We start from the raw sequence: 27,953 nt of genomic DNA on the forward strand, positions 1-27,953 counted from the left end.
CTCCAGGCCTGGCATCCCGGTAGCCGGCGGCTTTTTCCGGGCCGCGCGCCCTCCTCCGCGCGTAGCCGAGCCACCCCCCTTCCTGGGAGGTCGGGGTTCACCCCTGGAACCGCCGAGTCCTCCGGGGTGGTGAGTGAGCACACCCCTCGTGCACCGAGCTGCAGGGTGCGCCTGGCCATCAGAGGCCAGATCCTGGCCCCGGGGGCACCCAGTTGTTGGAGAAAGTGGGCAGTAGCTGGTGAGTGGGTAGGGGGCAGAGGACCCCGGGCACCCTGAGTGTCGTGATGCGAGCTGGCCTGCGTTTCTTGTTTGGGCGTTCGATGTCTTTGTTTGGGTTGGCAGAGTTTGCGGGGTGGGGGGGGGGACGCCTTGTAGGGATGGGAAGGATCTGATGAGGCTCCGAAGACAGATGAGTGATGGAGGGTGAGGTTTCGAAAGGTTTGGAAGTTTCACGTTGTCTGTGGGTGTGGCGTTTGCATGGAGAGGACTTGAGAAGGTGGCCCTGGACTGGGGAAGAGGGGGTGTTTATTGGTAACTTAACTTCCCTTTTGGGAGATTTGCTTCCTCTTGTACCTCTAGTTCAAGAGGGAGAGGCTGGAGAGACTGGAGTTGACAGGAGCATTTGTGCCCCGTTCCAGACCCACTGTCATCCGTAGTCTCGGAAACAAGGGAGAAGGTGCTGATCCCGGGAGATAATCAGTGAAGAGGGGTTCGGGATCCAGGATGTGGGACAGGGTCTGGGACCATCAGCCACCTCACATATTCTTTTGAGCATGCGTGTGTGTGTGTGTGTGTGTGTGTGTGTGTGTGTGTGTGTAGTTTTGGAGGAAACTGGGCAGTTGGTCAGGTTACTTTTGGGGGGTAGGGAAGGCTGGGTGATGGCCTATACAGTATACAACATCATCTCTTTTGTAGATCACCTCTCCCATTTGTGGTTTCCTGTGCCCGTGCTCAGCCATGGCCAGTGAGAACTCCCCGCTGCTGGCCTACCGGCTTCTTGGGGAGGAGGGGGCTGCCTTCCCGCTCCCTGGAGCTGGAGGTCCTGGAGCTGCATCGGCCCGCAAGCTGTCCACCTTCCTGGGTGTGGTGGTGCCCACTGTCCTGTCCATGTTCAGTATAGTCGTCTTCCTGAGGATTGGTGAGTTGAGGCCGGCGGCAGGGGGGCGGGGGTTGGATTTACTGGGCAAGGCTGAGGATAGGAAGCGTCCCTAGTAGGTGTGGTTGCGCGTGGGAACTCTGTCACCCAGCAGGGGTAGAGGCAGGGGGCCAGAGATGTGAGCGCCTGTTGTGACCTACTTTGCCTTCTCCCCAGGGTTTGTGGTGGGTCACGCTGGCCTGCTGCAGGCCATGGTCATGCTTCTCGTTGCCTACTTCATCCTGGCGCTCACTGTCCTCTCTGTCTGTGCCATCGCCACCAATGGAGCTGTGCGGGGCGGCGGAGCCTACTGTATCCTCCAGCGTGGGTGGACTGGGTCTGGGTTTGCTTTGTGTTCCCAGGGTAGATGGGGAAGGGTCAGTGTCCTCCACTGGTTGGGAGCAGGGTAGAGTTCTAATGAGTGGAGGCGAGCAGGCTGGCATGCTGAAAGTGACCAGCTGTGGCCCACGTGCCAGTGCGCCTGTCTGGTTTCCTGGCAGTGCCGTGGTGAATTGGGTAATCGCGTCGCAGGTAATGAGCAGAGTAGATGGCAAGCGTGGTGATGCCAGCCTGTGATCCTAGCTACTTGGAAGGCTGAAACAGAAGGATGGAGAGTTCAAGACCAGCCTGGGCCATGGAGTTCAAGGTCAGCCTGGGCGATTTATCAAGACCTTGTCTCAGAAGTAAGAGTGGGGATGTGGTGGTGGACGCCCTCAGTCTTAAGAGCACCTGGCAAGCGGAGGCTAGAGGATCAGGAGTTCATTGTCATCCCCAGCTAGGCAGTGAGTTCAAAGCCATCCTGGGCTAGGTGAAACCATGCTTCGAGAACAAAGCAAAGTAAGAGGTAAAAAGAGGGCCCGTGCCAGGTGTGGTGGCGCACACCTTGAGTCCCAGCACTCAGGAGGCTGAGGTAGGAGGATCGCAGTGAGTTGGAGGCCGCCCTGAGGCTACATAGTAAATTCCAGGTCAGCCTGGGCTAGAGACCCTCCCTCAAAATAAATAAATGAATAAATAAATAAATAAAAAAGAATGTCAGTAGAGGGTTTGCCTGCCAGGAGTGGGAACGTCCAGAGGGTTCTGGTAACTTCTGTAAAACTAAATGCCTGAATACATTGTTTCTGGGGACCTAGCTGGTATTTGTGGGGAGCCAGGGCTGGAGGGTAGCCTCTGAGAGTCCCACGTGGCCCCTTCCTCATGCTGCATTGCGGTTTATTTTTCCCTTAACGCTCGTCCCCCCCTCCACGTTTAGTCATGATCAGCCGGACCCTGGGGCCTGAGGTTGGCGGCAGCATTGGCCTCATGTTCTACCTGGCGAACGTCTGCGGCTGTGCGGTCTCCCTGCTGGGGCTAGTGGAGGCTGTCCTGGACGTCTTTGGGGCTGGTCTGTGTTCTCTCCATCCGGTCTGGGCGGCTCTGAGGTTTTCAGAGTCTGGGTTTGTGGATTCGCGAGGGAATAAATCCCTCTTTAGGAAAATGTATCTGCTTGTTGCTCTCTTCTTGGGTGGCCAGCCTCGTGCTGGATGCGTGGACCTCAGAGCAGTTGTGCCTGCCCACAGGGAGTTTACCGTCCACTTAGAAAGATCAGCCTAGTCTCCCAAGTTCACAGAGCCAGGGGCTGGGGATGCAGCTCAGTTGGTAGAGGGCTTGCCCAGTATGCGTGACATCTTGGGTTTCCATTCCCCAGCACTGCGTAAACTGGACATGGTCATGCATGTCTGGGACACAGCACTTGGTAGGTGGAGGCAGGATGATCAGAAGTTCAAGGTCACCCTTGGCTACGTAGTGAGTTCGAGGCTCACCTGTGCTATGTGAGACCCTGCCTCCTAATAAAGAAAGAGAGAAGCCGGGCGTGGTGGCGCACGGCTTTAATCCCGGCACTTGGGAGGCAGAGGTAGGAGGATCAGATCACTGATAGTTTGAGGCCACCCTGAGACTACATAGTGAATTCCAGGTCAGGCTGAGCTAGAGGGAGACCCTACCTCGAAAAAAAAAAAAAAAAAAAGGAAGAAGAAGGAGAGCCATCTTGGTACCCACCAGGGGAATTAAGATGAGAAGGAAGGTGGGAAGAAGGCTTTTCTGCAGTAGATGGGTGGAGGGGGTCACACTTGGGACTGGGTCCCTTCGTGGGGTCAGGACCTTCTAATTATTATCTCTGCCTCTGTCCAGATCCCACAGGTTCCAGTGGGCTCCGGGTCCTACCCCAGGGCTATGGCTGGAATCTCCTCTATGGCTCCCTGCTGCTGGGCCTGGTGGGGGGTGTCTGCACGTTAGGAGCTGGCCTCTACGCGCGTGCCTCCTTCCTTACGTTCCTGCTGGTTTCGGGCTCCCTGGCCTCGGTGCTGGTCAGTTTCGTGGCAGTGGGACCCCGGGACATCCCCATAACTCCTCGGCCTGGCGTCAACGGCTCCTCTGTGCCTCCCCGATTCGGCCACTTTACTGGTTTCAACAGTAGTACCTTGAAGGACAATTTGGGCGGTGAGCTGAACACGGTGGCGCCAGGGGCCAGGAGTGACGGGGTGGGCCTGGAAAACCCCCCTCCCCACTGCCAGGAGCAAAGGTGTAGGAGAGAATCTTCGCCCTGAGCAACATAGTTTGGCCCAGTGGGGAGGGACCACAAACAGCCCAGGAGATAAAATGGGCATCCAGGCCCAGACTTGTAACCCAGCTGTCACAGGTAAAGGGAGGAGGATTTGGAGTTCAAGGTCATCTTTGGTTACATAGGGAGTTTAAGGACAGCCTGAGCTACAGTGAGACTCGGTCTCAAAATAACAACAGCCAAAGAAGGCATGAAGGAAACAAGGGGCGTAGAAAGATCACGTGGCACTGGGCATGTAGTTCAGTTGTTAAGTGCTTGCCTAGCGTACGTGAAGCCCGGGTTCTAGCCTCGGCACAGGATGACGTGGGTCACGGTGGTGTCCTCCTGTCATTGCAGCACTCTGGGTGGAGGCAGGAAGAGCAAATGCCAAGGTCAGGGCTGGGAAAGTGGGTCACGTGCTTGCCATGCAAGCAGGAGGACCTGAAATTCCATCCCCAGTGCCCACGAGAAGGGGCATGCCCTGAGAAGCTTTTTGTTTTTTTTGGAAGTAGGGTCTCACTCTAGCCGAGGCTGACCTGGCACTCTGTAGTCCCAGGCCAGCCTTGAATTCACAGTGATCCTCCTACCTCTGCCTCCTCCCCAGTGCTGGGGCTGGTGTGCTCCACCGTGCCTGGCTCTGCCCCACCTCCAATGAAACTCTTGAACAGAACGGTGAACAAGAAGAGACCCTGCCTCAAAGGAGGCAGAAGACGAGGACCGATCCAAAGGTTGTCCTCTGACCTCCGCGTGTGCGCCTCTGCATGAGCACATCCTCATACACACCAAAAAATAACTTCTGTTTTGGTTTTTCGAGGTAGCGTCTCACTCTAGCCCAGGCTGACCTGGAATTCACTCTGTAGTCTCAGGGTGGCCTCGAACTCATGGCGATCCTCCTACCTCTGCCTCCCGAGTGCTGGGATTAAAGGCATGCACCACAATATCTGGCATACCAAAAATAATTAAAAATTTTTTAAAAATTTATTTGAGAGCAACAGAGAGAGAGAGAGAGAGAGGGAGAGAATGGGCGCACCAGGGCCTGCAGCCACTGCAAATGAACTCCAGACCCATACGCCCCCTTGTGCATCTGGCTATCGTGGGACCTGGGGAATCGAGCCTCAAACTGGGGTCCTTAGGTTTCATAGGCAAGTGCTTAACCACTAAGCCATCTTTCCAGGCCCCCAAAAATAAATTTAAGAGAGAGAGAAGGAGAGCTGGGCATGGTGGCACATGCCTTTAATCCCAGTACTCGTAAGGCAGAGATAGGTAGATCGCCATGAGTTCGAGGTCACCCTGAGACTACTTAGGGAATTCCAGGTCAGCCTGGACTAGAGGGAGACCCTACCTTGAAAAACCAAAGAGGGAGAGAGAGAGAGAGGAGACCTTACCCTGGGCTAGGGAAGGCAGGAACAGGGGAGTAGCGGAGGACAGTGCATGGATTGAGCTCAGATCTCAGTGAGGGCAGTGCGGGGAAGGCGGGGCCTCGTGAAATAGACAGGTGGGGGTGGCGGGGCTGTGATACCTGGATCCCTGAGAGAGAGGCTGACAACCGTTCTTCCTGGGAACCGCCCTCCTCAGCTGGCTACGCCGAGGACTACACCACGGGGGCCATGATGACTTTTGCCAGCGTCTTCGCGGTTCTCTTTAATGGCTGCACGGGCATCATGGCTGGGGCCAACATGTCGGGTGAGACTGCTTACTTGTTGCCTCCCGGAGGGTGGGGCTGCCACCCCGAGGGATGTAGGGGGTGATGGAGCACCGATATTCTCTCTCTCTCTCCAGGGGAGCTGAAGGACCCTAGCCGGGCGATTCCCCTGGGCACGATTGTTGCTGTGGCTTACACCTTCTTCATCTACATCCTGCTTTTCTTCCTCTCCAGCTTCACCTGTGACAGGTGCATGGTCGGGGGCTGGAGGGCGGGCAGAACCGTGATGGGGTGAGACACTGGGCTGGGACAGATCGGGGCTGTGGGTCACCAAGGGAAGTAGGTACATAGGTGGTTGACGTGGAGAGAGATGGGGTCAGTTGTCCCATTAGGAGAGGGAAGGACCTGGGGCTGCCCACGGGGAGGGTTTGGCTACCTGAATGACCATATCCAGCCTGTAGCCAGAAGCTGCAGTGTTTCTGGTTCAGTTGTGAGTACTTTGGGGATAAGGATGCTGCCTGCCTTTCTACGATTTAAAACAATATATATATTTGCATGTGTGTGCATGTGTGTCAGGTCCCCTTGTTTTTGCAAATGAACGCCAGGTGCTTGCACCACATTTTTATTTTTGTTTTTATTTTTTTGGTTTTTTAAGGTAGAGATTTTCTGTAGGCGGGCTGACCTGGAATTCACTATGTCGTCTCAGGGTGGCCTCGAACACACGGTGATCCTCCTACCTCTGCCTCCCGAGTGCTGGGATTAAGGGTGTGCACCACCATGCCTGGCTTAAAAATATTTTTAAAATATATTTTATTTATTTATGTGAGAAAGAGAGAGAGAGAGAATGGGAATGCCAGGGCCTCCAGCCACTGCAAACGAACTCCATATGCATGAGCCCCTTGTGCATCTGGCTAATGTGGGGCCTGGAGAGTCGAACTGGGGTCCTTTTGCAGGCAAACGCCTTAACCACTAAGCCATCTCTCCAGCCCCTTGCACCACATTTTGTATCGAGGTGAGTGGCTTGGGCATTGAACCTGGGCCAGCAGAGCTGGTAAAAGTGCCTTTGGCCTCTGAGCCATCTTCCTAACCAGGTTTGTTTTGTGGTGCTTGGGTTTGGACTCTGGGTCTTATATGTGCCCAGGCTGACCTGGAATTCACTGTATAATCGTAGGATGGCCTCAAACTCAGAGAGATCCTCCTACCTCTGCCTCTTGAATGCTGAAATTAAAAGTGTGCACCACCACACCTGGCTTCCCAAGCCTGTTTTTTTTTGTTTCGTTTTGTTTTGTTTTTGTTTTTTTGATTTTTCGAGGTAGGGTCTCACTCTAGCCCAGGCTGACCTGGAATTCACTATGGAGTCTCAGGGTGGCCTCGAACTCATGGCGATCCTCCTACCTCTGCCTCCTGAGTGCTGGGATTAAAGGCGTGTGCCACCACACCCGGCTTTGGTTTTTTTTTTAATATTTTTTATTTATTTATTGGAGAGGGAGAAAGAGGCAGATAGAATGGGCACACCAGGGCCTCTAGCCATTGCAAACAGACTCCAGATGCATGCACCACCTTGTGTATCTGGGTTACATGAGTCCTGGGGAATTGAACCTGGGTCCTTAGGCTTTACCAGCAAGCGCTAAGCCATCTTCCCAGCCCTCCAAGCCTTCTTTTTATTTTGGTGCAGGGCGTGGTGGTACACGCCTTTAATCCCAGCACTCGGGAGGCAGAGGTAGGAGGATCGCCATGAGTTCGAGGCTATCCTGAGACTCTATAGAGAATTCCAGGTCAGCCTGGATCAGAGTGAGACCCTACCTCGAAAAACCCAAAAATAAATAAATAAAATATTTTGTTTTGTTTTTAAAATATTTTATTTAGTTACTTGAGAGACAAAGAAACAGAGAGAGAGAGAGAGAGAGAGAGAGAGAGAGAGAATGAGAATGGGTGCACCAGGGCCTCTAGCCACTGAAAACAAACTCCAGTCTCATGTGTCACCTTGTGCATTCAGCTTAACATGGGTACTGGGGAAATGAACCTGGGCTGTCAGGCTTTGTAAGCAAGTGCTTTTAATCACTGAGCAATCTGTCCAGTCCGCCCCCCCCTTTTTTTTTGAGAAATGGTCTTATGTAGCTCAGGCTGGCCCCAAAATGGCTGTGTAGCTGAGGCTGGCCTAGAACAGTTGATCCTCCTACCTCTGCCTCCCGTGTGGCTGGGATAACAGGTGTGGGTCACTATGCCTGACTCACCTTTCTAGTAATTTGTATTTGTACAAATATTATGTCTCGTGTGCGTGCCAATGACCAGAGAGTTGTGAAATCCATGCACCTGCACAAGGATAAGCAGTGAATGCCAAATAACAGTGCTTGGCACATGTGATACCGAGTGTGAGTCTAGTCCTAGAGGTCAGGACTGCGGTCAGTGGAGTCTCCAGCACTCACCTTCCTTTCTTTCTTTCTTTTTCTTTTTTTTCGAGGTAGGGCTTCACTTTAGCTCAGGCGCTCTTAGAAATCACTGTGTAGTCTCAGGGTGGCCTTGAACTCATGGCAACCCTCCTACCTCTGCCTTCTGGGTGCTGGGATTAAAGGTGTGTGCCACCATGCCCGAGTAATTTTTTTTTTTAATGGCTATAAGCCTTTTCTTTTTAAAAAAATTTTTTTTAATTTATACTTATTTGAGAGCAACAGACAGAGAAAGAGGCAGATATATATATATAGAGAGAGGGGGGGGGGAGGGAGAATATGGACACACCAGTGCCTCCAGCCTCTGCAAATGAACTCCAGATGCGTGCGCCCCCTTGTGCATCTGGCTAACGTGGGTCCTGAGGAATCGAGACTCGAACTGGGGTCCTTAGGCTTCACAGGCAAGCGCTTTACCGCTAAGCCATCTTTTTAGCCCTCTCCAGCACCGTCACTTACTTTTATTTCTTTTTTAAAAAATATTTTATTTTATATATTTATTTGAGAGAGAGAAAGAGGCAGAAACAGAGAGAGAGAGAGAGAGAGTGTGTGCCAGGACCTGCAGCCACTGCAAATGAACTCCAGACACATGTGCCACCTTGTGCATCTGGCTTACGTGGGTTCTGGGGAATCGAACCTGGGTCCTTTGACTTTGCAGGCAAGCGCCTTAAATGCTAAGCCATCTCTCCAGCCCCATCACTTACTTTTCTCTCTTTCTCCTATCTTGGCTTCCCTAGAGCTGAGATTACCGGCAGGCTGCCATGCCCACCCAGTAGTTAGGTGGTTGCTGGGGATCTGAACCCTGGTCCTCATGCTTGTAAGGCAAGCACTTTATCCAGTGAGCCATATCCCTAGCTCCAAGGATCTGTCCATCCTTCTCTTTCTCTCTCTCTTGGTTTTTCGACATAGGGTGTTTGCCTAGCCCAGGCTGACCTGGAGTTCACTATGTAGTTTCAGGGTTGACTTGCTCTTACAGTGATCCTCCTACTTCTGCCTCCTGAGTGCTGGGATTAAATGTGTGCACCAGCATGCCTGGCCTTACTTGTTTTTTTTTTGTAAGAGTGTGAGAGAGGACTGGGGTGATAGCTCAGCAGTTAAAGGGCTTGTCTACAAAACCTAAGGATCTGGGTTCAATTCTCCAGTACCCATGTAAAGTCAAACTCACAAAGTTGCATGTGTGTCTGGAGTTCATTTGCAACAACTGGAGGTCTGGGCATACCCATTCTCTCTATGTGTCTCTCTTCTTTATCTCTCTCTCTGCTTGCAAATAAACCAATAAAAATATTTTTTAAAAAAAGAGTGAGAGAAAGAGACAGACAGACAGACACAGAGAGAGACAGAGAGAGAGAGAGAGAGAGGGAGAGAGGGAGAGAGAGAGAGAAAGAGAGAGAGAGAGAGAGAGAGAGAGAATTGGCACACCAGGGCCTTAGCCACTGAAATCGAAGTCAAACTCCAGGTGCTTGCCCCACCTCATGGGTATGTGAGACCTTGTGCTTGCCTTACCTTGTGCATCTGGCTTACATGGGTATTGGGGAATTGAAACTGGGTTCCTCGAATTGCAGGCAAGAGCCTTAACCACTGAGCAATCACTCCAGCCCAACCTGTCTCTTAACCAGTGTTATGAGTACTTTTCTTTTTTCTTTTTTTTTTTTTTCGAGGTAGGGTCTCACTCTAGCCCAGGCTGACCTGGAATTCACTATGGAGTCTCAGGGTGGTCTTGAACTCATGGCGATCCTCCTACCTCTGCCTCCTGAGTGATGAGATTAAAAGTGTGCACCACCATGCTTCTTGTCAACTCGCCCTGTCTTTTTCCTTCTCCTCCCCTAGGACCCTGCTGCAGGAAGACTATGGGTTCTTCCGTGCCATCAGCCTGTGGCCCCCACTGGTGTTGATTGGCATCTATGCCACAGCGCTCTCAGCCTCCATGAGTTCACTCATCGGCGCCTCTCGAATCCTGCACGCTCTGGCCCAGGATGACCTCTTTGGTGAGTTTCCCTCTATCCATGCTGACTTTTATTTTTTTTTACTTTTTCACTTTTTGTTTTTTTGAGGCAGGGTCTCGCTGTAGCCCAGACAGACTTGGAATTCACTATGTAGTGTCAGAGTGGCCTCAAACTCACGGAGATCCTCCTACCTCTGCCTCCCGAGTGCTGGGATTAAATGCGTGCGCCACCACGCCTAGCAAAATTTTTATTTATTTGAGAGAGAGAGGCAGGTAGAGAGAGAGAGAAGATGAGTGCAAAAGGGCCTCCAGCCACTACAAACAAATTCCAGATGCATGCACCACCTTGGGCATGTGGGTTTACATGGGTACTGGGGAATCAAACCTGGGTTGTTAGGCTTTGCAGGCAAACACCTTAACTGCTAAGCCATCTCTCCAGCCCTGATATTTCAGTTGATAAACCAGTGCCATTAAAAAGTAAAGCAGGGGGCTGGAGAGATGGCTTAGCGGTTAAGCGCTTGCCTGTGAAGCCTACGGACCCCGGTTCGAGACTCGGTTCCCCAGGTCCCACGTTAGCCAGATGCACAAGGGGGCGCACGCGTCTGGAGTTCGTTTGCAGAGGCTGGAAGCCCTGGCGCGCCCATTCTCTCTCTCTCTCTCCCTCTATCTGTCTTTCTGTCTGTGTCTGTCGCTCTCAAATAAATAAATAAAAAAAAATTAAAAAAAAAAAAAAGTAAAGCAGGGGCTGGAGAGATGGCTTAGCGTTTAAGCACTTGCCTGTGAAGCCTAAGGACCCCAGTTGGAGGCTCGGTTCCCCAGGTCCCACGTTAGCCAGATTCACAAGGGGGCGAATGCGTCTGGAGTTCGTTTGCAGTGGCTGGAGGCCCTGGGGTGCCCACTCTTTCTCTATCTGCCACTTTCTCTGTCTGTCACTCTCAAATAAATAAATAAAAGTAAAAAAAAAAAGTAAAGCATTCAGGAATTAAGCTTGCTGGGAAGGCTGGAGAGATGGCTCAACAAAGGTTCCTCCTCCTCCTCCTCCTTTTTTTTTTGAGGTAGGGTCTCATTCTTGCTCAGCCTGACCTTGAATTCACTATGTTGTCTCAGTGTGGCCTTGAATTCAAGGCAGTCCTCCTACCTCTGCCTCCTAAAAGTTTAGAGAGATTATTTGACTCAGTTCTTAATTCTCTTTCTCTCTCTCTCTTTTAAAGTCTTTTGATTTGAGAGAGAGGAAGATATAGAATGGGCATGCCAAGGGCCTCTAGCCACTGCAAGCAAATTCCAGAAGCATGCACCACCTTGTTCATCTGTCTTTACATGGGTTCTGGGGAATTGAACCCATTTCTTGGGCTTTGTAGGCAAGCACCTTAATTGCTGAGCCATCTCTCCAGCCCTCAGCTCTAAACTCTTGATCCTCTTGCCTAAACTCTCCATGGCCTGTGATACAGACTTGTAGCAATACCTTGGGTTAAATATATATATATTTTTCCTGATCCTGAGGACTGAACCCGGTGTTCAGAGCTAGTGCTGGGCATGTGCTCTGTCACTTCAGAGCCCAGAAGTACTTTTTTGTTTGTTTGTTTTTATTTTTCGAGGTAAGGTCTCACTCTAGCCCAGGCTGACCTGGAATTCACTATGGAGTCTCAGGGTGGCCTCGAACTCATAGCGATCCTCCTACCTCTGGCTCCCGAGTGCAGGGATTAAAGGTGTGCGCCACCACGCCCAGCAGCCAGAAGTGCTCTTTTTAAAAAGATACCTTTTCAAAAGGATAAAATAGGGGCTGGAAAGATGGCTTAGCTGTTAAGGCACTTCATAGGAAGCCTAAGGACCCAGGTTTGATTCCTCAGGACCCACTTAAGCCAGATGTACAAGGTCGTGCATGCGTCTGCAGTTCATTTGCAGTGTGGCTGGAGGCCCTGGTGCACCCATTCTCTCCCACTGCCTCTCCTGAACTTCCTCGCTCTCTCTCTCTCTCAAAAACAAACAAATAATTAGCCAGGCGTGGTGGCGCCCGCCTTTAATCCCAGCACTGGGGAGGCAGAGGTAGGAGGATCGCTGTGAGTTGGAGGCCACCCTGAGACAATATAGTGAATGCCAGGTCAGCCTGGGCTAGAGTGAGACCCTTACCTCAAAAATAAATAAAAGGATAAAATAATAACAAAATTGCAGTTATCAAGGATAAAGGTTATTCTAAAAGCTCAACAAATGATCTTTCTGATTCTATTTTTATAGGGATGATCTTGGCACCAGCCAAGGTTGTGTCCGGAGGGGGTAACCCCTGGGGGGCTGTCCTGTATTCTTGGGGCCTAGTGCAGGTAAGCCTTCCTTTTTAAACCTCTCTGGCCCTCACGCTGTAGCCAGCAGAAACAGGATCCAGTGTGGCCTTAGCGGGAGGTGTATATGAAAAGAGGGATGCAGGGCTGAAGAGATGGCTTAGCGGTTCAGCACTTGCCTGTGAAGCTTAAGGACCCTGGTTCAAGGCTCAATTCCCCAGGACCCACGCTAGCCAGATGCACAAGGGGGCGCACGCGTCTGGAGTTCGTTTGCGGTGTCTGGAGGCCCTGGCGCGCCCATTCTCTCTATTTCTCTCTATCTGCCTCTTTCTCTGTCTGTCACTGTCAAATAAATAAATAAATTAATTAATTAAAAAAAAAGAGGGATGCAGCTGGATGTGGGGATGCACACGTGTAGTCCCATCACTGGGAGGCAAAGGCAGGAGGATTATGAGTGCGAAGCTGTCTTGGGCTATATAATGAGTTCAAGGACAGCCTGAGAAGCTGAAGCAGGGGCAGCTTGCATTTGAGGCCAATTTAGACTACCCAGTAAGTTTAAGGCCAGCTTGAACTGCCTAGTAAGATCCTGTGTCTTAACACACCCCTTCTCCCACAAAAACTTGGCATGCGGTGCACACCTGTAATCTGAGAACTCAGGAGACAGAAGTAGAATAATTGCAGACAGTTTGAGGCCAGCCTGCTTCATGTAGTGATTTCTAGGCTACCTCAGAGCTATATAGTGAGACCCTGTCTTAAAAAAAAAAATTGGGGGGCTGGAGAGATGGCTTAGTGGTGAAGTGCTTGCCTGTGAAGCCTAAGGACCCTAGTTCGAGACTCGATTCTCTAGGACCCACGTTAGCCAGATGCACAAGGGGGCGCACGTGTCTGTAGTTTGCAGTGGCTGGAAGCCCTGGTGCGCCCATTCTCTCTCTCTCTCTCTCTGTCTCTCTCTATCTGCCTCTTTCTCTTTATGTCACTCTCAAATAAATAAATAAAAATGAACAAAAAATACATTAAAAAAATTGGGGGCTGGAGAGATGGCTTAGCAGTTAAGGTGCTTGCCTGCAAAGCCTAAGGACCCACGTTCGATCTCTCTCCAGATCCCCACGTAAGCCAGACTCACAAAGGTGAAGCTGGCGCAAGGTTGCACGTGCCCACTAGGTGGCACAAGCGTCTGGAGTTTGAGTGCAATGGCTGAGGCCCTGGAGCATCAATTCTCTCTCTCTGTCTGTCTTTTTTTTCTCTCTCTAAAAATAAAAAATGAAATAAAGTAAGAAAAATCAAAATGGGTTAGACATGTAGCTCACTGCAACTTGCCGCTGTCCTTGACCCTCCTAGTGCTGGGAGTGCTTAGAAGCATTTCATGAGGCAGAATGTTGACATTTCTTGGGGCATCCTGGCATTTTGTGGTAGTGTGTGTGAGTGAATTGCATGTGGTTCCTTGGTACTTCTTAGGGAACATAAGCATTATGGGGGGGTGTGTATTGACAAGTTTGTTTTGTATCTTTTCTTTTTTTTTTTTTTTTAAATTTATTTATTTGAGAGCGACAGACACAGAGAGAAAGACAGGTAGAGGGAGAGAGAGAGAATGGGCGCGCCAGGGCTTCCAGCCTCTGCAAACGAACTCCAGACGCGTGCGCCCCCTTGTGCATCTGGCTAACGTGGGACCTGGGGAACCGAGCCTCGAACCGGGGTCCTTAGGCTTCACAGGCAAGCGCTTAACCGCTAAGCCATCTCTCCAGCCCTCTTTTTTTTTTTTTAATGTAAGGTCTCACTCTAGCCTAGGCTGGCTTCTGACTCAGTGATCCTCCTACCTCTGCCTCCTGAGGGCTGGGATTAAAGGTATGCACACTACGCCTGCTTTTTTTTTTTAATCTTAAAAAATATTATTTATTTATTTGTGAGGAGAGAGAGAGAGAGAGGGAGGGAGAGAGAATGGGCACACCAAGGCCTCTTGCTGTTGCAGACTAACTCCAGATGCATGTACCATTTTGTGCATCTGGCTTTGCATAAATACTGGGAAATTGAAAATTAGCCCGTAGGCTTTGTAAACAAGTGCCCTTAAGCACTGAGCCATCTCTCCAGTCCTTTTTTGATTTTTAATTTTTTTTTTGGGGGGGGGAGGTAGGGTCTCACTCTGGTCCAGGATGACTTGGAATTAACTATGTAGTCTCAGGGTGGCCTGGAACTGCCTTTGCCTCCCGAGTGCTGGGATTAAAGGCGTGCGCCACCACGTCCGTCTTTTAAAAACATTTTTATTTTTATTTATTTATTTATGAGAGAGGGAGAAAGACACAAGACCATCATAAGTGGACGAAAACATGATGACATCAAAATAAAAGAGAGACTGAGGGAGGAGGGGATGTGAAGGAGAGTGGAGTTTCAAAGGGCACAGTGGGAGGAGGGAATTACCATGGGATATTGCTTACAATCATGGAAGTTGTCAATAATCACATGATAATAATAAAAAAGATAATACCAAAAAAAATGGCCTCTAAGCCATTGCAAACAAACTCCAGATATGTGTGCCATCATGTGCAGCTGGCTTAGATGTGTTTTGGGGAGTCAAACCTGGGTCCTTAGGCTTCGCAGGCAAATGCCTCAACCATTAATCCATCTATCCAGCCCCATTTTTGGATATAGAAATGCCTCCTGAGTGCTGGGATTAAAGACGTGCGCCACCACGCCTGGCCTGGCACTGGTGTATTTGATCAATGCCTACCTCTTGGTCTTTGGCTAGCTGGTGCTGCTGGCGGGGAAGCTGAACACACTGGCTGCTGTGGTCACTGTCTTCTACTTGGTGGCCTATGCTGCGGTGGACCTGTCATGCCTGAGTCTGGAGTGGGCTTCTGCCCCCAACTTCCGGTGAGGACACTTAAGATAGCTGGATCAGTTGCCCTCTCCTTGTTGGGACAAAACACCCAACCAGAAGTAGCCTAGGGAAGGAAAGAGCCCTGGCTCGGCCTAACAGCTTCGAGGGGAAGCCTCACCGTGGCGGGGTAAGCGTGGCGGGAGCAGACAGCCCAGTGTCACGTCTTCACATCACCAGGGAGGAAGCAGAGTGAGTAAGTTAGCTGCGTGGGGTATGGGGGACTGCACTTGCCCCCAGTGACACACCACCTCCCAGCATTGCTTCACCTTCCAAAGGCTCCAGAACTCTGTAGAGCAGTGCCATCAACTGGGGACCAAGCGCTCAAACACCGAGGCCATGAGGGAGGGAGGAGCATTTAACAGTCAGCCCACCACATTGCTGGTGTCCTCAGAGAACAGGAAGGAGGACTGGGCAGGAGAGCCCCAGGGGACTGGCTGGGTAGCAGCCAGGTATTGAGGGCCAACACGGAGTGACTGTCTTTCCTTTCTGTCTACCCTAGCCCTACCTTCAGCCTGTTCTCCTGGCACACCTGCCTGCTGGGGGTGGCTTCCTGCCTGCTCATGATGTTCCTTATCAGCCCCGGGGCGGCCGGGGGGTCCCTGCTTCTCATGGGGTTGCTTTCTGCTCTTCTCACGGCGCGAGGAGGACCCAGCAGCTGGGGCTACGTCAGCCAGGCTTTGCTATTCCACCAGGTTGGAAATGCGTCACGGTGGGGGTCGGGCACCCTGGGAACGGGCCTCCCCATTGCATCCCACCCAGGGGGTCAGCTTCACTGACTCAGGGGCACTGAATGGTGGGAAGGGGGTGGAGGGGACTACCCCAATTCTAGCCCTTCCTCCCTTCTACCTTCATCTCATCTCCCTCCCCAGGTGCGCAAGTATTTACTCCGGTTGGATGTCCGGAAGGAGCACGTGAAGTTCTGGAGGCCTCAGCTGCTGCTCCTGGTGGGAAACCCCCGGGGAGCTCTGCCTCTGCTGAGGTTGGCCAACCAGCTCAAGAAAGGGGGACTCTATGTGCTGGGCCATGTCACCCTGGGAGACCTTGGTGAGTTATCCTCTTCTCCTTCCTCCCATCCTTCATGGCCTCTGTCTCAGACGCCTGATGCTTCTTTCTGTATAGACCTACTTGGGATTTGTAGAGGAAAGAATAAGTTATTATTTTGGGTGCTAGGGATGGAACCCAGGGCCTTGTGTATACTGGGCAGGAGCTCTACCACTGAGCCACGCCCCCAGCCCCTCACTGGGGATTCTAGGCAGGAGCTCTACCACTGAGCCACGCCCCAGCCCCTCACTGGGGATTCTAGGCAGGAGCTCTACCACTGAGCCACGCCCCCAGCCCCTCACTGGGGGATTCTAGGCAGGAGCTCTACCACTGAGCCACGCCCCCAGCCCCTCACTGGGGGATTCTAGGCAGGAGCTCTACCACTGAGCCACGCCCCCAGTCCCTCACTGGGGGATTCTAGGCAGGAGCTCTACCACTGAGCCACGCCCCCAGCCCCTCACTGGGGGATTCTAGGCAGGAGCTCTACCACTGAGCCACGCCCCCAGCCCCTCACTGGGGGATTCTAGGCAGGATCTCTACCACTGAGCCACGCCCCCAGCCCCTCACTGGGGGATTCTAGGCAGGAGCTCTACCACTGAGCCACGCCCCCAGCCCCTCACTGGGGGAGTCTAGGCAGGAGCTCTACCACTGAGCCACGCCCCCAGCCCCTCACTGGGGGATTCTAGGCAGGATCTCTACCACTGAGCCATGCCCCAGCCCCTCACTGGGGGATTCTAGGCAGGAGCTCTACCACTGAGCCACGCCCCCAGCCCCTCACTGGGGATTCTAGGCAGGAGCTCTACCACTGAGCCACGCCCCCAGCCCCTCACTGGGGGATTCTAGGCAGGAGCTCTACCACTGAGCCACGCCCCAGCCCCTCACTGGGGGATTCTAGGCAGGAGCTCTACCACTGAGCCACGCCCCAGCCCCTCACTGGGGGATTCTAGGCAGGAGCTCTACCACTGAGCCACGCCCCAGCCCCTCACTGGGGGATTCTAGGCAGGAGCTCTACCACTGAGCCACGCCCCCAGCCCCTCACTGGGGGATTCTAGGCAGGAGCTCTACCACTGAGCCACGCCCCCAGCCCCTCACTGGGGGATTCTAGGCAGGAGCTCTACCACTGAGCCACCTCCCCAGCCCCTCACTGGGGGATTCTAGGCAGGAGCTCTACCACTGAGCCACGCCCCCAGCCCCTCACTGGGGGATTCTAGGCAGGAGCTCTACCACTGAGCCACGCCCCCAGCCCCTCACTGGGGGATTCTAGGCAGGAGCTCTACCACTGAGCCACGCCCCCAGCCCCTCACTGGGGGATTCCAGGCAGGAGCTCTACCACTGAGTCACACCCCCAGCCCCTCACTGGGGGATTCTAGGCAGGAGCTCTACCCCTGAGCCACGCCCCCGGCCCCTCACTGGGGATTCTAGGCAGGAGCTCTACCACTGAGCCACGCCCCCAGCCCCTCACTGGGGATTCTAGGCAGGAGCTCTACCACTGAGCCCCAGCCCCCAGCCCCTCACTGGGGGATTCTAGGCAGGAGCTCTACCGCTGAGCCACGCCCCCAGCCCCTCACTGGGGATTCTAGGCAGGAGCTCTACCACTGAGCCACGCCCCAGCCCCTCACTGGGGATTCTAGGCAGGAGCTCTACCACTGAGCCACGCCCCCAGCCCCTCACTGGGGATTCTAGGCAGGAGCTCTACCACTGAGCCACGCCCCCAGCCCCTCACTGGGGATTCTAGGCAGGAGCTCTACCACTGAGCCACGCCCCCAACCCCTCACTGGGGGATTCTAGGCAGGAGCTCTACCACTGAGCCCCGCCCCCAGCCCCTCACTGGGGATTCTAGGCAGGAGCTCTACCACTGAGCCACACCCCCAAGCCTCTACTAAGAGACTGGGGGATTCTAGTGCTCTAGTACTGAACTGTAGCTCCATCCCTAGTAAAGCTTAGCCCACAGTTGCCCCTTCCTCCATCTCTTTCTGCTTATTTTATTTTACTTTTGGTTTTTCAAGGTAGGGTCTAGTTCTAGCCCAGACTGACCTGGAACTCACTATGGAGTCTCAGGCTGTCCTCGAACTCTCGGTGATCCTCCTACCTCTGCCTCCCAAGCGCTGGGATTAAAGGTGTGCGTCACCACCACCCAGTCCTTGCTGTTTATTATCATTATTATCTTTATTAGAGAGAGAGAGAGAGAGAGAGAGACAGAAACAGAGAGAGAGAAACAGAGAGAGAATGGGTGTGCCAGGACCTTTAGTTGGCTGTGAATAAACTCCAGATCTGTGTGCCCCATTGTGGCGCATGTGTGACATTGTGCACTTGCGACGCTGTGTATCTGGCTATGTGGGGCCTGGAGATTTGAACGTGAGTTGTTAGGCTTCACAGGCAAGTGCCTTAACGACTAACAGCCATTTCTCTAGCCCTCTTGCTGTTTTATTTGTTTGTTTGTTTTTTAGTGCTGGGGGTTGAACCTGGTACTGTGCGCATACTTGGCAAGCATTCCACTACTGAGCTATATCACCAGCCCCTTTTTTTTCCTTCCAAATTTTTTATTAACAACTTCTATGATTATAAAAAATATCCCATGGTAATACTCTCCCTCTACCCATTTTCCCTTTTGCAACTCCATTCTCCATCATATCCCCTCCCCCTCTCAATCAGTCTCTCTTTTATTTTGATGTCATGATCTTTTCCTCCTATTATGATGGTCTTGTGTAGGTAGTGTCAGGCACTGTGAGGTCATGGATATTCAGGCCATTTTGTGTTTGGGGAGAGCACGTTGTAAGGAGTCCTACCCTTCCTTTGGCTCTTATATTCTTTCCTCCACCTCTTTGGCAATCGACCCTGAGCCTTGGAAGGTATGATAGAGATTTTGCAGTACTGAGCACTCCAGTCACTTCTTTATATCACCATGATGCCTTCTGAGTCATCCCAAGGTCATTGCCATCTGAAAAGAGAAGGTTCTCTACCAAAAGTGAGAGTAGCATTAATATAAGGGTATGAACATTAAGAGAAGTGCTTACTGGGCAGTTTGATGAGCATAGTATGTACATTTATCCAGACAGCAGCAGATGTTACACCCCTAGGGCTCATGACTACCCCTGTTTTAAGTTTTCAGTATCAGGGATGTATTCCCTCCCATGGAGCAGGCCTCTAGTCCAGTTACAGGGCAGTTGGTTTCCACCATGACAGACGTGCCACTATTTCACCCGTTGGCTCATTTGGCCTGGCTGGCCAAATCTAAGGCTTGCAGTGTGTGCTGTTGAGTATCTTCTCTGGTGATATCTCTCTCTCCCACGGAACTGCCTGCAGAATCCAGCCCTTGTGTATCTCTGTTTTTGTTTTTGTTAGTCTCATTGTGCACCCAGGCTGGCCTTGAACTGGTGATCTAACTACCTCATGTCCCAAGTTCTGGAGCTACACGCGTGTGCCCCCGTGCCTGTCACTGCTTCTTTATGTCCTCTGCAGACTCCCTGCCCTCAGACCCTGTGCAGCCGCAGTATGGGGCGTGGCTGAGCCTGGTGGACCGTGCCCAAGTGAAGGCTTTCGTGGACCTCACCCTCTCGCCCTCCGTGCGCCAGGGGGCTCAGCATCTGCTGCGAATCTCAGGCCTTGGTGAGCTGCTCCCCCTTCCCTTCCTGCCTCCCTCCCGTAAGACTCCACTCAGTGGTCTCTTTATTTTTTTTTTTTAATTTTTATTAACATTTTCCATGATTATAAAATATATCCCATGGTAATTCCTTCCCTCCCCACTCCCACACTTTCCCGTTTGAAATTCCATTCTCCATCATATTACCTCCCCATTACAATCATTGTAATTACATATATACAATATCAACCTATTAAGTATCCTCCTCCCTTCCTTTCTCCACCCTTTATGTCTCCTTTTCAACTTACTGGCCTCTGCTACTAAGTATTTTCATTCTCACGCAGAAGCCCAGTCATCTGTAGCTAGGATCCACATATGAGAGAGAACATGTGGCGCTTGGCTTTCTGGGCCTGGGTTACCTGACTTAGTATAATACTTTCCAGGTCCATCCCTTTTTCTGCAAATTTCATAACTTCATTTTTCTTTACCGCTGAGTAGAACTCCATTGTATAAATGTGCCACATCTTCATTATCCACTCATCTGTTGAGGGACATCTAGGCTGGTTCCATTTCCCAGCTATTATAAATTGAGCAGCAATAAACATGGTTGAGCATGTACTTCTAAGGAAATGAGATGAGTCCTTTGGATATATGCCTAGGAGCGCTATAGCTGGGTTCAGTGGTCTCTTTAAATCACTGCTCCCTCTCCCTGGGAAATAAACCAGATTACGTACTGCAAAAGGAACTCATTATACAGCGCAGATCAGACGGCACTGAAAGATAACAGCCGCGGACGGTACCGCAGAGCGGCGATAAGGCCAAACAGAGATGCTTAGAAATGACAGGAAGCTCTTACTTTTGACCTCTTCCTTCCCCCACCCCTGGTTTTTCAAGGTAGGGTCTCGCTCTAGCCCAGGCTGACCTGGAGTTCACTACTTAGTCTCAGGCTGGCCTCGAACTCACAGTGGTCCTCTTACCTCTGCCTCCCGAGTGCTGGGATTAAAGGCGTGCGCCACCACGGCCTGTTGCCTCTTCTTTCTCTGCACCAAAACTTGGAGAATATTTGGGCTCTGAAGAGTATTTTTCTCAGCATAGCAGGAGAATTGTGTCTTTAAAATGTTTTTTTTTTTTAATTAATTTATCCATTTGTGTGTGTGTGTGTGTGTGTGTGTGTGTGTGTGTGTGTGTATGGGCATGTCAGGCTTTCTTTCCTGCAATCGAATTCCAGACATGTGTGCCACTTTTTATTTTTTCAAGGTAGGGTCTCACTCTAGCCCAGTTGACCTTGAATTCACTAAGCTATCTCTCCAGTGACCCCCCCCATCCTTTTTAAAAAAAATTATTTATTTTTATTTAGAATTTTTTTTTTTTTTATGTGAGAGTGACAGACAGAGATAGAAAGAGGCAGAGAGAGAGAGAGGGTGTGCCAGGGCTTCTAGCCACTGCAAACGAAACCCAGACGCATGAGGCCCCTTGTGCATCTGGTTAATGTGGGTCCTGGGGCATCGAGCCTTGAACCAGGGTCCTTAGGCTTCACAGGCAAGCGCTTAACCACCAAGCCATTTCTCCAGCCCTATTTATTTTTATTTTACAAGGTAGGTAGGGTTTTACTCTAGCCCAGGTTGCCTTGGAATTCACTATGTATTCTCAGGGTGGCCTCGAATTCATGGCGATCCTCCTACCTCTGCCTGGCCAGTCCCCTCTCTTTTTTATTTTTTTTGAGTTAGGCTCTCACTCTGGTCCAGGCTGACCTAGAATTAACTATGGAGTCTCAGGATGACCTCGAACTCATGGCGATCCTCCTACCTCTGACTCCAGGGTGCTGGGATAAAAGGCGTGCGCCACCACGCCCGGCTCCTGTAACTTTTAATGCAAGACCTCCAGCCCTGTACCCTGACACTTCCAGTCCCATGCTCTTCAATCCCAGCAGAGTGACTGTCACCTGAGTGTCCTTCGCCTCCTCCTCTGCCTCGACTCTGGCTAAAGGTTAATAAGCATTGGACATGGTTCTGCTTGCTGCAGGTCCGCAGCCTGGTCAAAGCTCGGGAAGATGTGTGACTCATTCAACTTGCAAGGTCAGCTGGACTTCCCCTGGGCTTTGAGAGGTCTGGGCATTGCTGAACCCGATTCGCCCCTGCAGCATGTGAGGCCTGATCGGTCCTCAGCTGACTTTCTGTGCGGAGGTCACTGCACTCCCAAAACTTAGCCTGTGCAAGATGATTCTGGCAAAAGGGAAAACATTTTTGTCATTTTTTTTTCTGCACAATGAATTCTCCAACATAGAGAATATAGAGAATTTCTTGATAGTTTTTTGTTTGTTTGTTTGTTTTTGTTTTTGTTTTCGAGGTAGGGTCTCCCTCTAGCCCAGGCTGACCTGGAATTCACTATGTAGTCTCAGGGTGGCCTCAAACTCATGGTGATCCTCCTAGCTCTGCCTCCCAAGTGCTGGGATTAAAGGTGTGCACCACCATGCCCAGCTTGTTTTTTAAAAATAATAATTATAATTATTTTATTTTTTCAGAGAGAGAAAAAGAGAGAAAGATTGGTAAGAGAATAGGCACACCAGGGCCTTTCAACTACTGTAACAAATTCCAGATGCCTGTGCGCCCCCTTGTGCGCATGTACGACATTGCAACTTGCATAACTTGTATCCGGCTACTACGTGGCATGTGGAGATTCCAACGAGCGTTCCTATGCTTGTCAGGCAAACGCTTTAACCACTAAGCCATCTCTCCAGCCCTGTTTGTTTGTTTTTAATTTATTAGAGAGAGAGAGAATGGGCACGCCAGGGCCTTCAGCCACTGCAAATGAATTCCAGACCCATGCGCCATCATGTGCATCTGGCTTACGAGGGTCCTGGGGAATCGAACCCGGGTCCTTGGGCTTTTCAGGCAAGCGCCTTAACCGCTAACCCATCTTCCTAGCCTATGTTTTTGTTTTTTGAGATAAGGTCTCACTCTAGCCCAGGCTGACCTGGGTCGCACTCTGTCGTCCCAGGCTGATATCCAGAGTACTCACAGTGATCCTCCTAGCTCAGCCTCCTGAGTGGTAGGATTAAATGCATGCGCCACCATGCCCAGTTGTAATTTTTTTTTTTTTTTTTTTTTTTTTGCGTGTGTAGTATGTACGGTGGTGGTGATGTGTGTCGCGCCTGCGCACGCACACACACAGAGGCGGGGGAGAATGCTGGGTGTCCTTCCTCTGTTGCCCATCCACATACTCCCTTGAGACAGAGTCTCTCTCCACGCTGAGTTGTGCCTTATGTGAGCCGCGGCGGTTCTCTAGTAGTACGCTCCACAGGACTGGGGTTATAGACCTGAGTGGCCACACCCAGCTGCTTATGTGGGTCCCCGGGAATTGGGCTCAGATGGTCTCAGACCCGCAGGTCCTCAAGCTTGTAACAAGCTCTCTTACCTGCTGGGCCATCTCCCCAGCCCCCACTTTTTAAAAATTTTTGGTGTGGTGCTGCAAAATGAACTCAAGGCTTTTCGCATACTTGGTAAGCACCTTACCACTGAGCCCCCCCCCCACACACCTCCATCCCACCTATCCCTTAAAAAAATCCGAGTGTGAGTGTGCGCATGCATGCCCATCGAAGTTAGAAAATGACCTTGATTTGTCAGTTTTCCCTTCACCGTGTTTGAAACAGGGTCTCTCTTGCTCGCCCCTGAAAAAGCAGCCAGACTAGCTAACTGACCCATGAGCTTCCGGATTCTCCACCTCCCATTGCCGGTGGTTTGTGTGTGTGACGCAGGGTCTCACTCTAGCCCAGGCTGACCTGGAACTCACTCTGTAATCCCAGGCTGGCCCCCAACTCACAGCTCTTACCTCTGCCTCGCGAATGCTGGGTTTAAAGGCGTGCACCAGCATGGCTGGCCCAGCAAGTGCTTTTTTAATATTTATTTAATTTTAATTTTTTATTTTAATATTTTTTAAAATTTATTTTATTTGACAGAGAAAGAGAGAGAGAACGGGTGTGCTAGGGCCTCCAGCGTGCGCCCCCTTGTGCATCTCGCTAATGTGGGTCCTGGGGAATCGGATTGGGTCCTTTGACTTTGCAGGCAAACAACTTAACCGCTGAGCCTCTGGGGGCCTGGAGTTACAGGCACCTGTGGCCAGGCCCAGCTATTTACATGAAATCTGGAGATTAGAAATCTGGTGGTCTCAGACTCCTTTAGGCCTTAATGCTTGCACAGGAAGCACACTTAACTGTTAAGCCATCTCTCCAGCCCAGCAGAAGAGGATTCTGAGGTAGGAGGATAGGGAGTTCAAGGCCCGACTGGGCCTGTAAAACCTTGTCTTAGAAAGACAATGGAAAACAAAACTAAAAACCTCAGGAGCATCTGGGTGTGGTGGCGCACATCTTTAATCCCAGTACTTGGGAGGCAGAGGTAGGAAGATCACCCTGAGTTTGAGGCCATCCTGAGACTACATAGTGAATTCCAGGTCAGCTTAGGCTAGGGAGAGACCCTACCTCAAAAAACCAACATAAATAAAGCCCAGCAGCTATGGACAGGGATTTGGGACGTGCCCAGTTGGGTGGCTCCCAGGACGGCCCGTGTGTGGGAGGACTGTGTTCACTTGCTTGCCCAGACCTTGTTTTACCAGCTTAAGGCCAGTGACTTCATTGCATGGAGCCTCGGGTTGATTCCTTATCTGTAGAAGGGGGGCGAATAAATAGTACTTATCTCATGGGATTGCTGCAAGGTTCAAATGAGGTAACTTAGAAAGTGCTTTCTACAGGATGTGGCCCTTGATAAGCACACAGATGGTTTCTATTTCTTTCCTTTTTTTTTTTTAATTGAAAAATTTTTTTCTTTTTGGTTTTCCCAGGTAGGGTCTCCCTCTAGCTCAGGCTAACCTGGAATTCACTCTGTTGTCTCAGGGTGGCCTTGAACTCACAGCAATCCTACCTCTGCCTCCCGAGTGCTGGGATTAAAAGCGTGCACCCCCACGCCCGGCTGTTTTCTGTTTCTTCTTGCATGCTGGTCTGTGGACCACTAGCCTCTTTTCCTTCTCTAGTGGGGTCTTGGGCACTGCTTCCTTGGTGGTTGAGGTCATCAACTTGAACGATCAGGATGTGTACTTTTGGGCTGGGGATGTAGCTCAGTTAGTAATGTTTGTTTAGCGTGCACAAAGCCCTGAATTCCGTTTCCAGCCCTGGATAAACTCAGCACTCGGGAGATGAAGGCAAGGAGATTTCAAGTTCAAGGCCTACCTGCACTATAGAAATGTCTGATTTGCCCACTGGAGCTAAATTTGCATCTCCCAAGGTGAACAAGATGTCTGGTTTAAAACTTAAAAGTGGATAACCACCAATTCTCCGTGGCTCACAAGTGCTTATTAGTTCAAAGGATCAGTGGTCGGTTGGTAAGGTGCTTGCCTAGCATGCCTGAAGCATTGGGCTCAATGCCCAGCACCACATAAACCAGACACAGTCGTGGTGCGTGCTTGTGATCTCAGCACTTGGGAGATGAAGGCAGGAGACTCAGGCGTTCAAGGTCATCCTGGGCCAGCCTATACATGACATACTGTCTCCAAACAAAGCAAAACACCCACAAAGCTGATCATGGTGGCTCGGCTCACATCTGTGATCCCAGCCCTTGTGAGGCCGACTAGGGGATTGCTATGAGTTCAAGGTTATCCTGGGCTGCACAGAAACCCTGCTCCCCAAAACAATAAGAACATATTTTTCTCTTAAAAAAATATGTTTTATTTATTTATTTCAGAGAGGGAGAGAGAGAATGGGCATGCCAGGGCCTCCAGCCACTGCAAATGAACTCCAGATGCATGCGCCCCCATGGGCATCTGGTTTACATGCGTCCTGGAGAGTCAAACCAGGATCCTTGGGCTTTGCAGGCAAATGCCTTAACTGCTGAGCCATTTATTTCTCCAGCCCTATTTTTCTTTTTAAAAGGTGGGCTAAAGCTGGATGTGGTGGCGCATGCCTTTAATCCTAGCACTTGGGAGGCAGCAGTAGGAGGATCACCATGAGTTCAAGACCACCCTGACAGTACATAGTGAGTTTCAGGTCAGCCTGATGCCCTAGAACCCACGGAAAGCCAGATGCACACAGTGGCACATGCGTCTGGAGTTCATTTGTAGTGGTAAGAGGCCATGGAGTGCTGTGCTTTCTCGCTCGCTCTCTTGTTACAAATAAGTAAGTAAAAGTATTTTTGAGAAATGTGGACTGAGGAGATTCACAAGATGGCACATGTATCTGAAATTCGTTTGCAGTGGTTAGAGGCTCTGATGTGCCCATTCTCTCCCTCTCATAAATAAATAAAACATTTTAAAAGGTGGGCTAGGGATATAGCTCAATGGTAGAGCACTTGCGTAGCTTGGGTAAGAAGGTAGGTTCAATTCCAGTACCAAAATTATATACATACATATACATATACATATACATATACATATACATATACATATACATATACATATACATATACATACATACATACATACATATATATATATATATATATATATATATATATATAATTTTTTTGAGGTAGGGTCTCACTCTAACAGGCTGACCTGGAATTCACTGTGTAGTCTCAGGGTGGCCTTGAACTCATGGCGATCCTCCTACCTCTGCCTCCCGAGTGCTGGGATTAAAGGCCTGTGCCACCACCACTACTGGCTAAATTTTTTAAAACAATATTTATTTGTGTGTATGTGTGTGAGAGAGAGAATTGGGCGCCAGGGTCTCCAGCCACTGCAGACGAACTCCAGACGCATGCATCACTTTGTGCATCTGGCTTATGTGGGTCCTGGGGAATCAAACATGGGTCCTTTCTCTTAACAGCCAAGCCCCTTAACTGCTAAACCATCTCTCCAGCCCAATAATAAAATTCTTAAGGTGAACTTTACCCACTTAAGTGGGGGAGATTAGCCATGGAGATAATCAAATAAGTGCATGTGAAAGAGTTTACGAAAACTTAAGTTATTGTGCAAACGAGTGCACCGTGTTGCTTTAAGAACCTGGGCACAGTGGCATGCCATTACCTTAAGGCTGACACATGTGTTTGAGTGGGCGCGTGTGAGCGTGGTGTGAACTCAGCCCCAGCCCGCCCACCTGATTTCTGCTCTTCTCTTCTTCTCCCTTTTCTGCCCCCAGGTGGCATGAAACCCAACACGCTGGTCCTTGGTTTCTACGATGACGCTGCCCCCCAGGACCATTTCCTGACAGACCCGGCTTTCTCTGGGCATGCAGGTGGCACCGGGGAGAGCGGGTCCCCATCCCTGAGCACGCTGTTCCCGCCACCACGGGCTCCCGGGAGCCCCCGGGCGCTCAGCCCCCAGGACTACGTGGCCACTGTGGCCGACGCCCTGAAGATGAACAAGAATGTGGTCCTGGCCCGGGCCTGTGGGGCTTTGCCCCCCGAGCGCCTGAGCCGGGGGTCCGGGAGCGTCTCCCAGCTTCACCACGTGGACGTGTGGCCCCTGAACCTGCTGAGGCCCCGGGGCGGGCCGGGCTATGTAGACGTCTGTGGTCTCTTCCTGCTGCAGATGGCAACGATCTTGAGCATGGTCCCTGCCTGGCACAGTGCCCGGCTTCGGATCTTCCTGTGTTTGGGGCCTCAGGAGGCACCTGGGGCAGCGGAGGGGCGGCTCCGGGCACTGTTGAGCCAACTCCGAATCCGGGCCGAGGTGCAGGAGGTGGTGTGGGGCGAAGGGGCCAGGACTGGGCAGTCCCAGGAGGAGGAGGAGGAAGGGGACTTTGTGAACGGTGGTCGGGGAGACACGGAGGCCGAGGCCCTGGCCTGCAGTGCCAACGCCCTGGTGCGGGCCCAGCAAGGGCGAGGCGCCGCAGGAGGCCCCGGGGCACCCGAAGGCGGCAGGGATGTCGGGGAAGGGCCCATCACCGTCCTCACCTTCCTGTACCTGCCTCGGCCACCTGCCGATGCGGCCCGCTATCCTCAGTACTTAGCTCTGCTGGACACCCTGAGCCGTGACTTGGGTCCCACGCTGCTGGTTCACGGTGTCACTCCGGTCACCTGCACCGACCTCTGAGGGTGTTCCTCCGGGATGGGGTGCAGTGTGCCCAGGCCCACCCCGAGTAACGATCATTAACTCGCCTCCCACGGGGGCCCTGTCTTTGGGATGTCCAGCCTGCCGGACATTGTAAGGGGACCGTGGTCCTCCCGGGGAGACAGCGCCTAGGTAGGAGGAGGCCTCGCGGAGCCTGTCTTCCTGGCCTGCCGCTGTCCCTCTCCTTTCACTGGTGCCTTGACCAGAGGGGCAGGTCCCCTCTGTGACTCTAGGCTACCTCAGTGCCCCCATCTTGGCCGCAGACGCCCACCAACCCCTTCCCCTGCCGGGGGGCGGGGGGGGGGGAGTGGATGACGTTTCTGTTTGTTTTATTTTTCTAACTGCTGACCGTGAATAAAATAAAATAAAATAAAAATGAGCAAAGCACAATGGGTTGGTTGAGCACTGTTTGGCC

General features: G+C 51.5%; 1 protein-coding gene across 3 annotated transcripts; it reads left to right on the forward strand.

Moving 5' to 3' along the window:
• Window positions 1–27,928, forward strand: Slc12a9 (solute carrier family 12 member 9). 3 transcript variants are annotated; one of them, XM_045144314.1, is made up of 14 exons: window positions 1–238; window positions 916–1,138; window positions 1,313–1,447; window positions 2,385–2,516; window positions 3,302–3,610; window positions 5,286–5,393; window positions 5,490–5,601; window positions 9,624–9,781; window positions 11,971–12,053; window positions 14,752–14,876; window positions 15,383–15,575; window positions 15,753–15,927; window positions 19,384–19,530; window positions 26,625–27,928. In XM_045144314.1, the coding sequence occupies exons 2-14, from the start codon at window positions 958–960 to the stop codon at window positions 27,518–27,520; spliced, it is 2,754 nt and encodes a 917-aa protein (XP_045000249.1). In that variant the 5' UTR covers window positions 1–238; window positions 916–957; the 3' UTR covers window positions 27,521–27,928. The 3 variants fall into 3 exon arrangements, with proteins under 3 accessions (XP_045000249.1, XP_045000251.1, XP_045000250.1); XM_045144315.1 differs by having other exon boundaries at window positions 13–129; XM_045144316.1 differs by lacking the exon at window positions 3,302–3,610.
• Window positions 27,929–27,953: the final 25 nt, after the last annotated feature.

Source organism: Jaculus jaculus, chromosome 2 (genome assembly GCF_020740685.1).
Source record: "Jaculus jaculus isolate mJacJac1 chromosome 2, mJacJac1.mat.Y.cur, whole genome shotgun sequence".
Lineage (NCBI taxonomy): Eukaryota > Metazoa > Chordata > Mammalia > Rodentia > Dipodidae > Jaculus > Jaculus jaculus.

Excerpts from the sequence above, each read along its gene's own strand:
- Slc12a9 (XM_045144314.1), top strand. The coding sequence starts at position 958 with ATGGCCAGTGAGAACTCCCCGCTGCTGGCCTACCGGCTTCTTGGGGAG. Across the intron at positions 5,394-5,489 it reads GGCTGGGGCCAACATGTCGG|GGGAGCTGAAGGACCCTAGC; the intron begins GTGAGACTGCTT and ends CTCTCTCTCCAG. Across the intron at positions 15,928-19,383 it reads TGTCACCCTGGGAGACCTTG|ACTCCCTGCCCTCAGACCCT; the intron begins GTGAGTTATCCT and ends TGTCCTCTGCAG.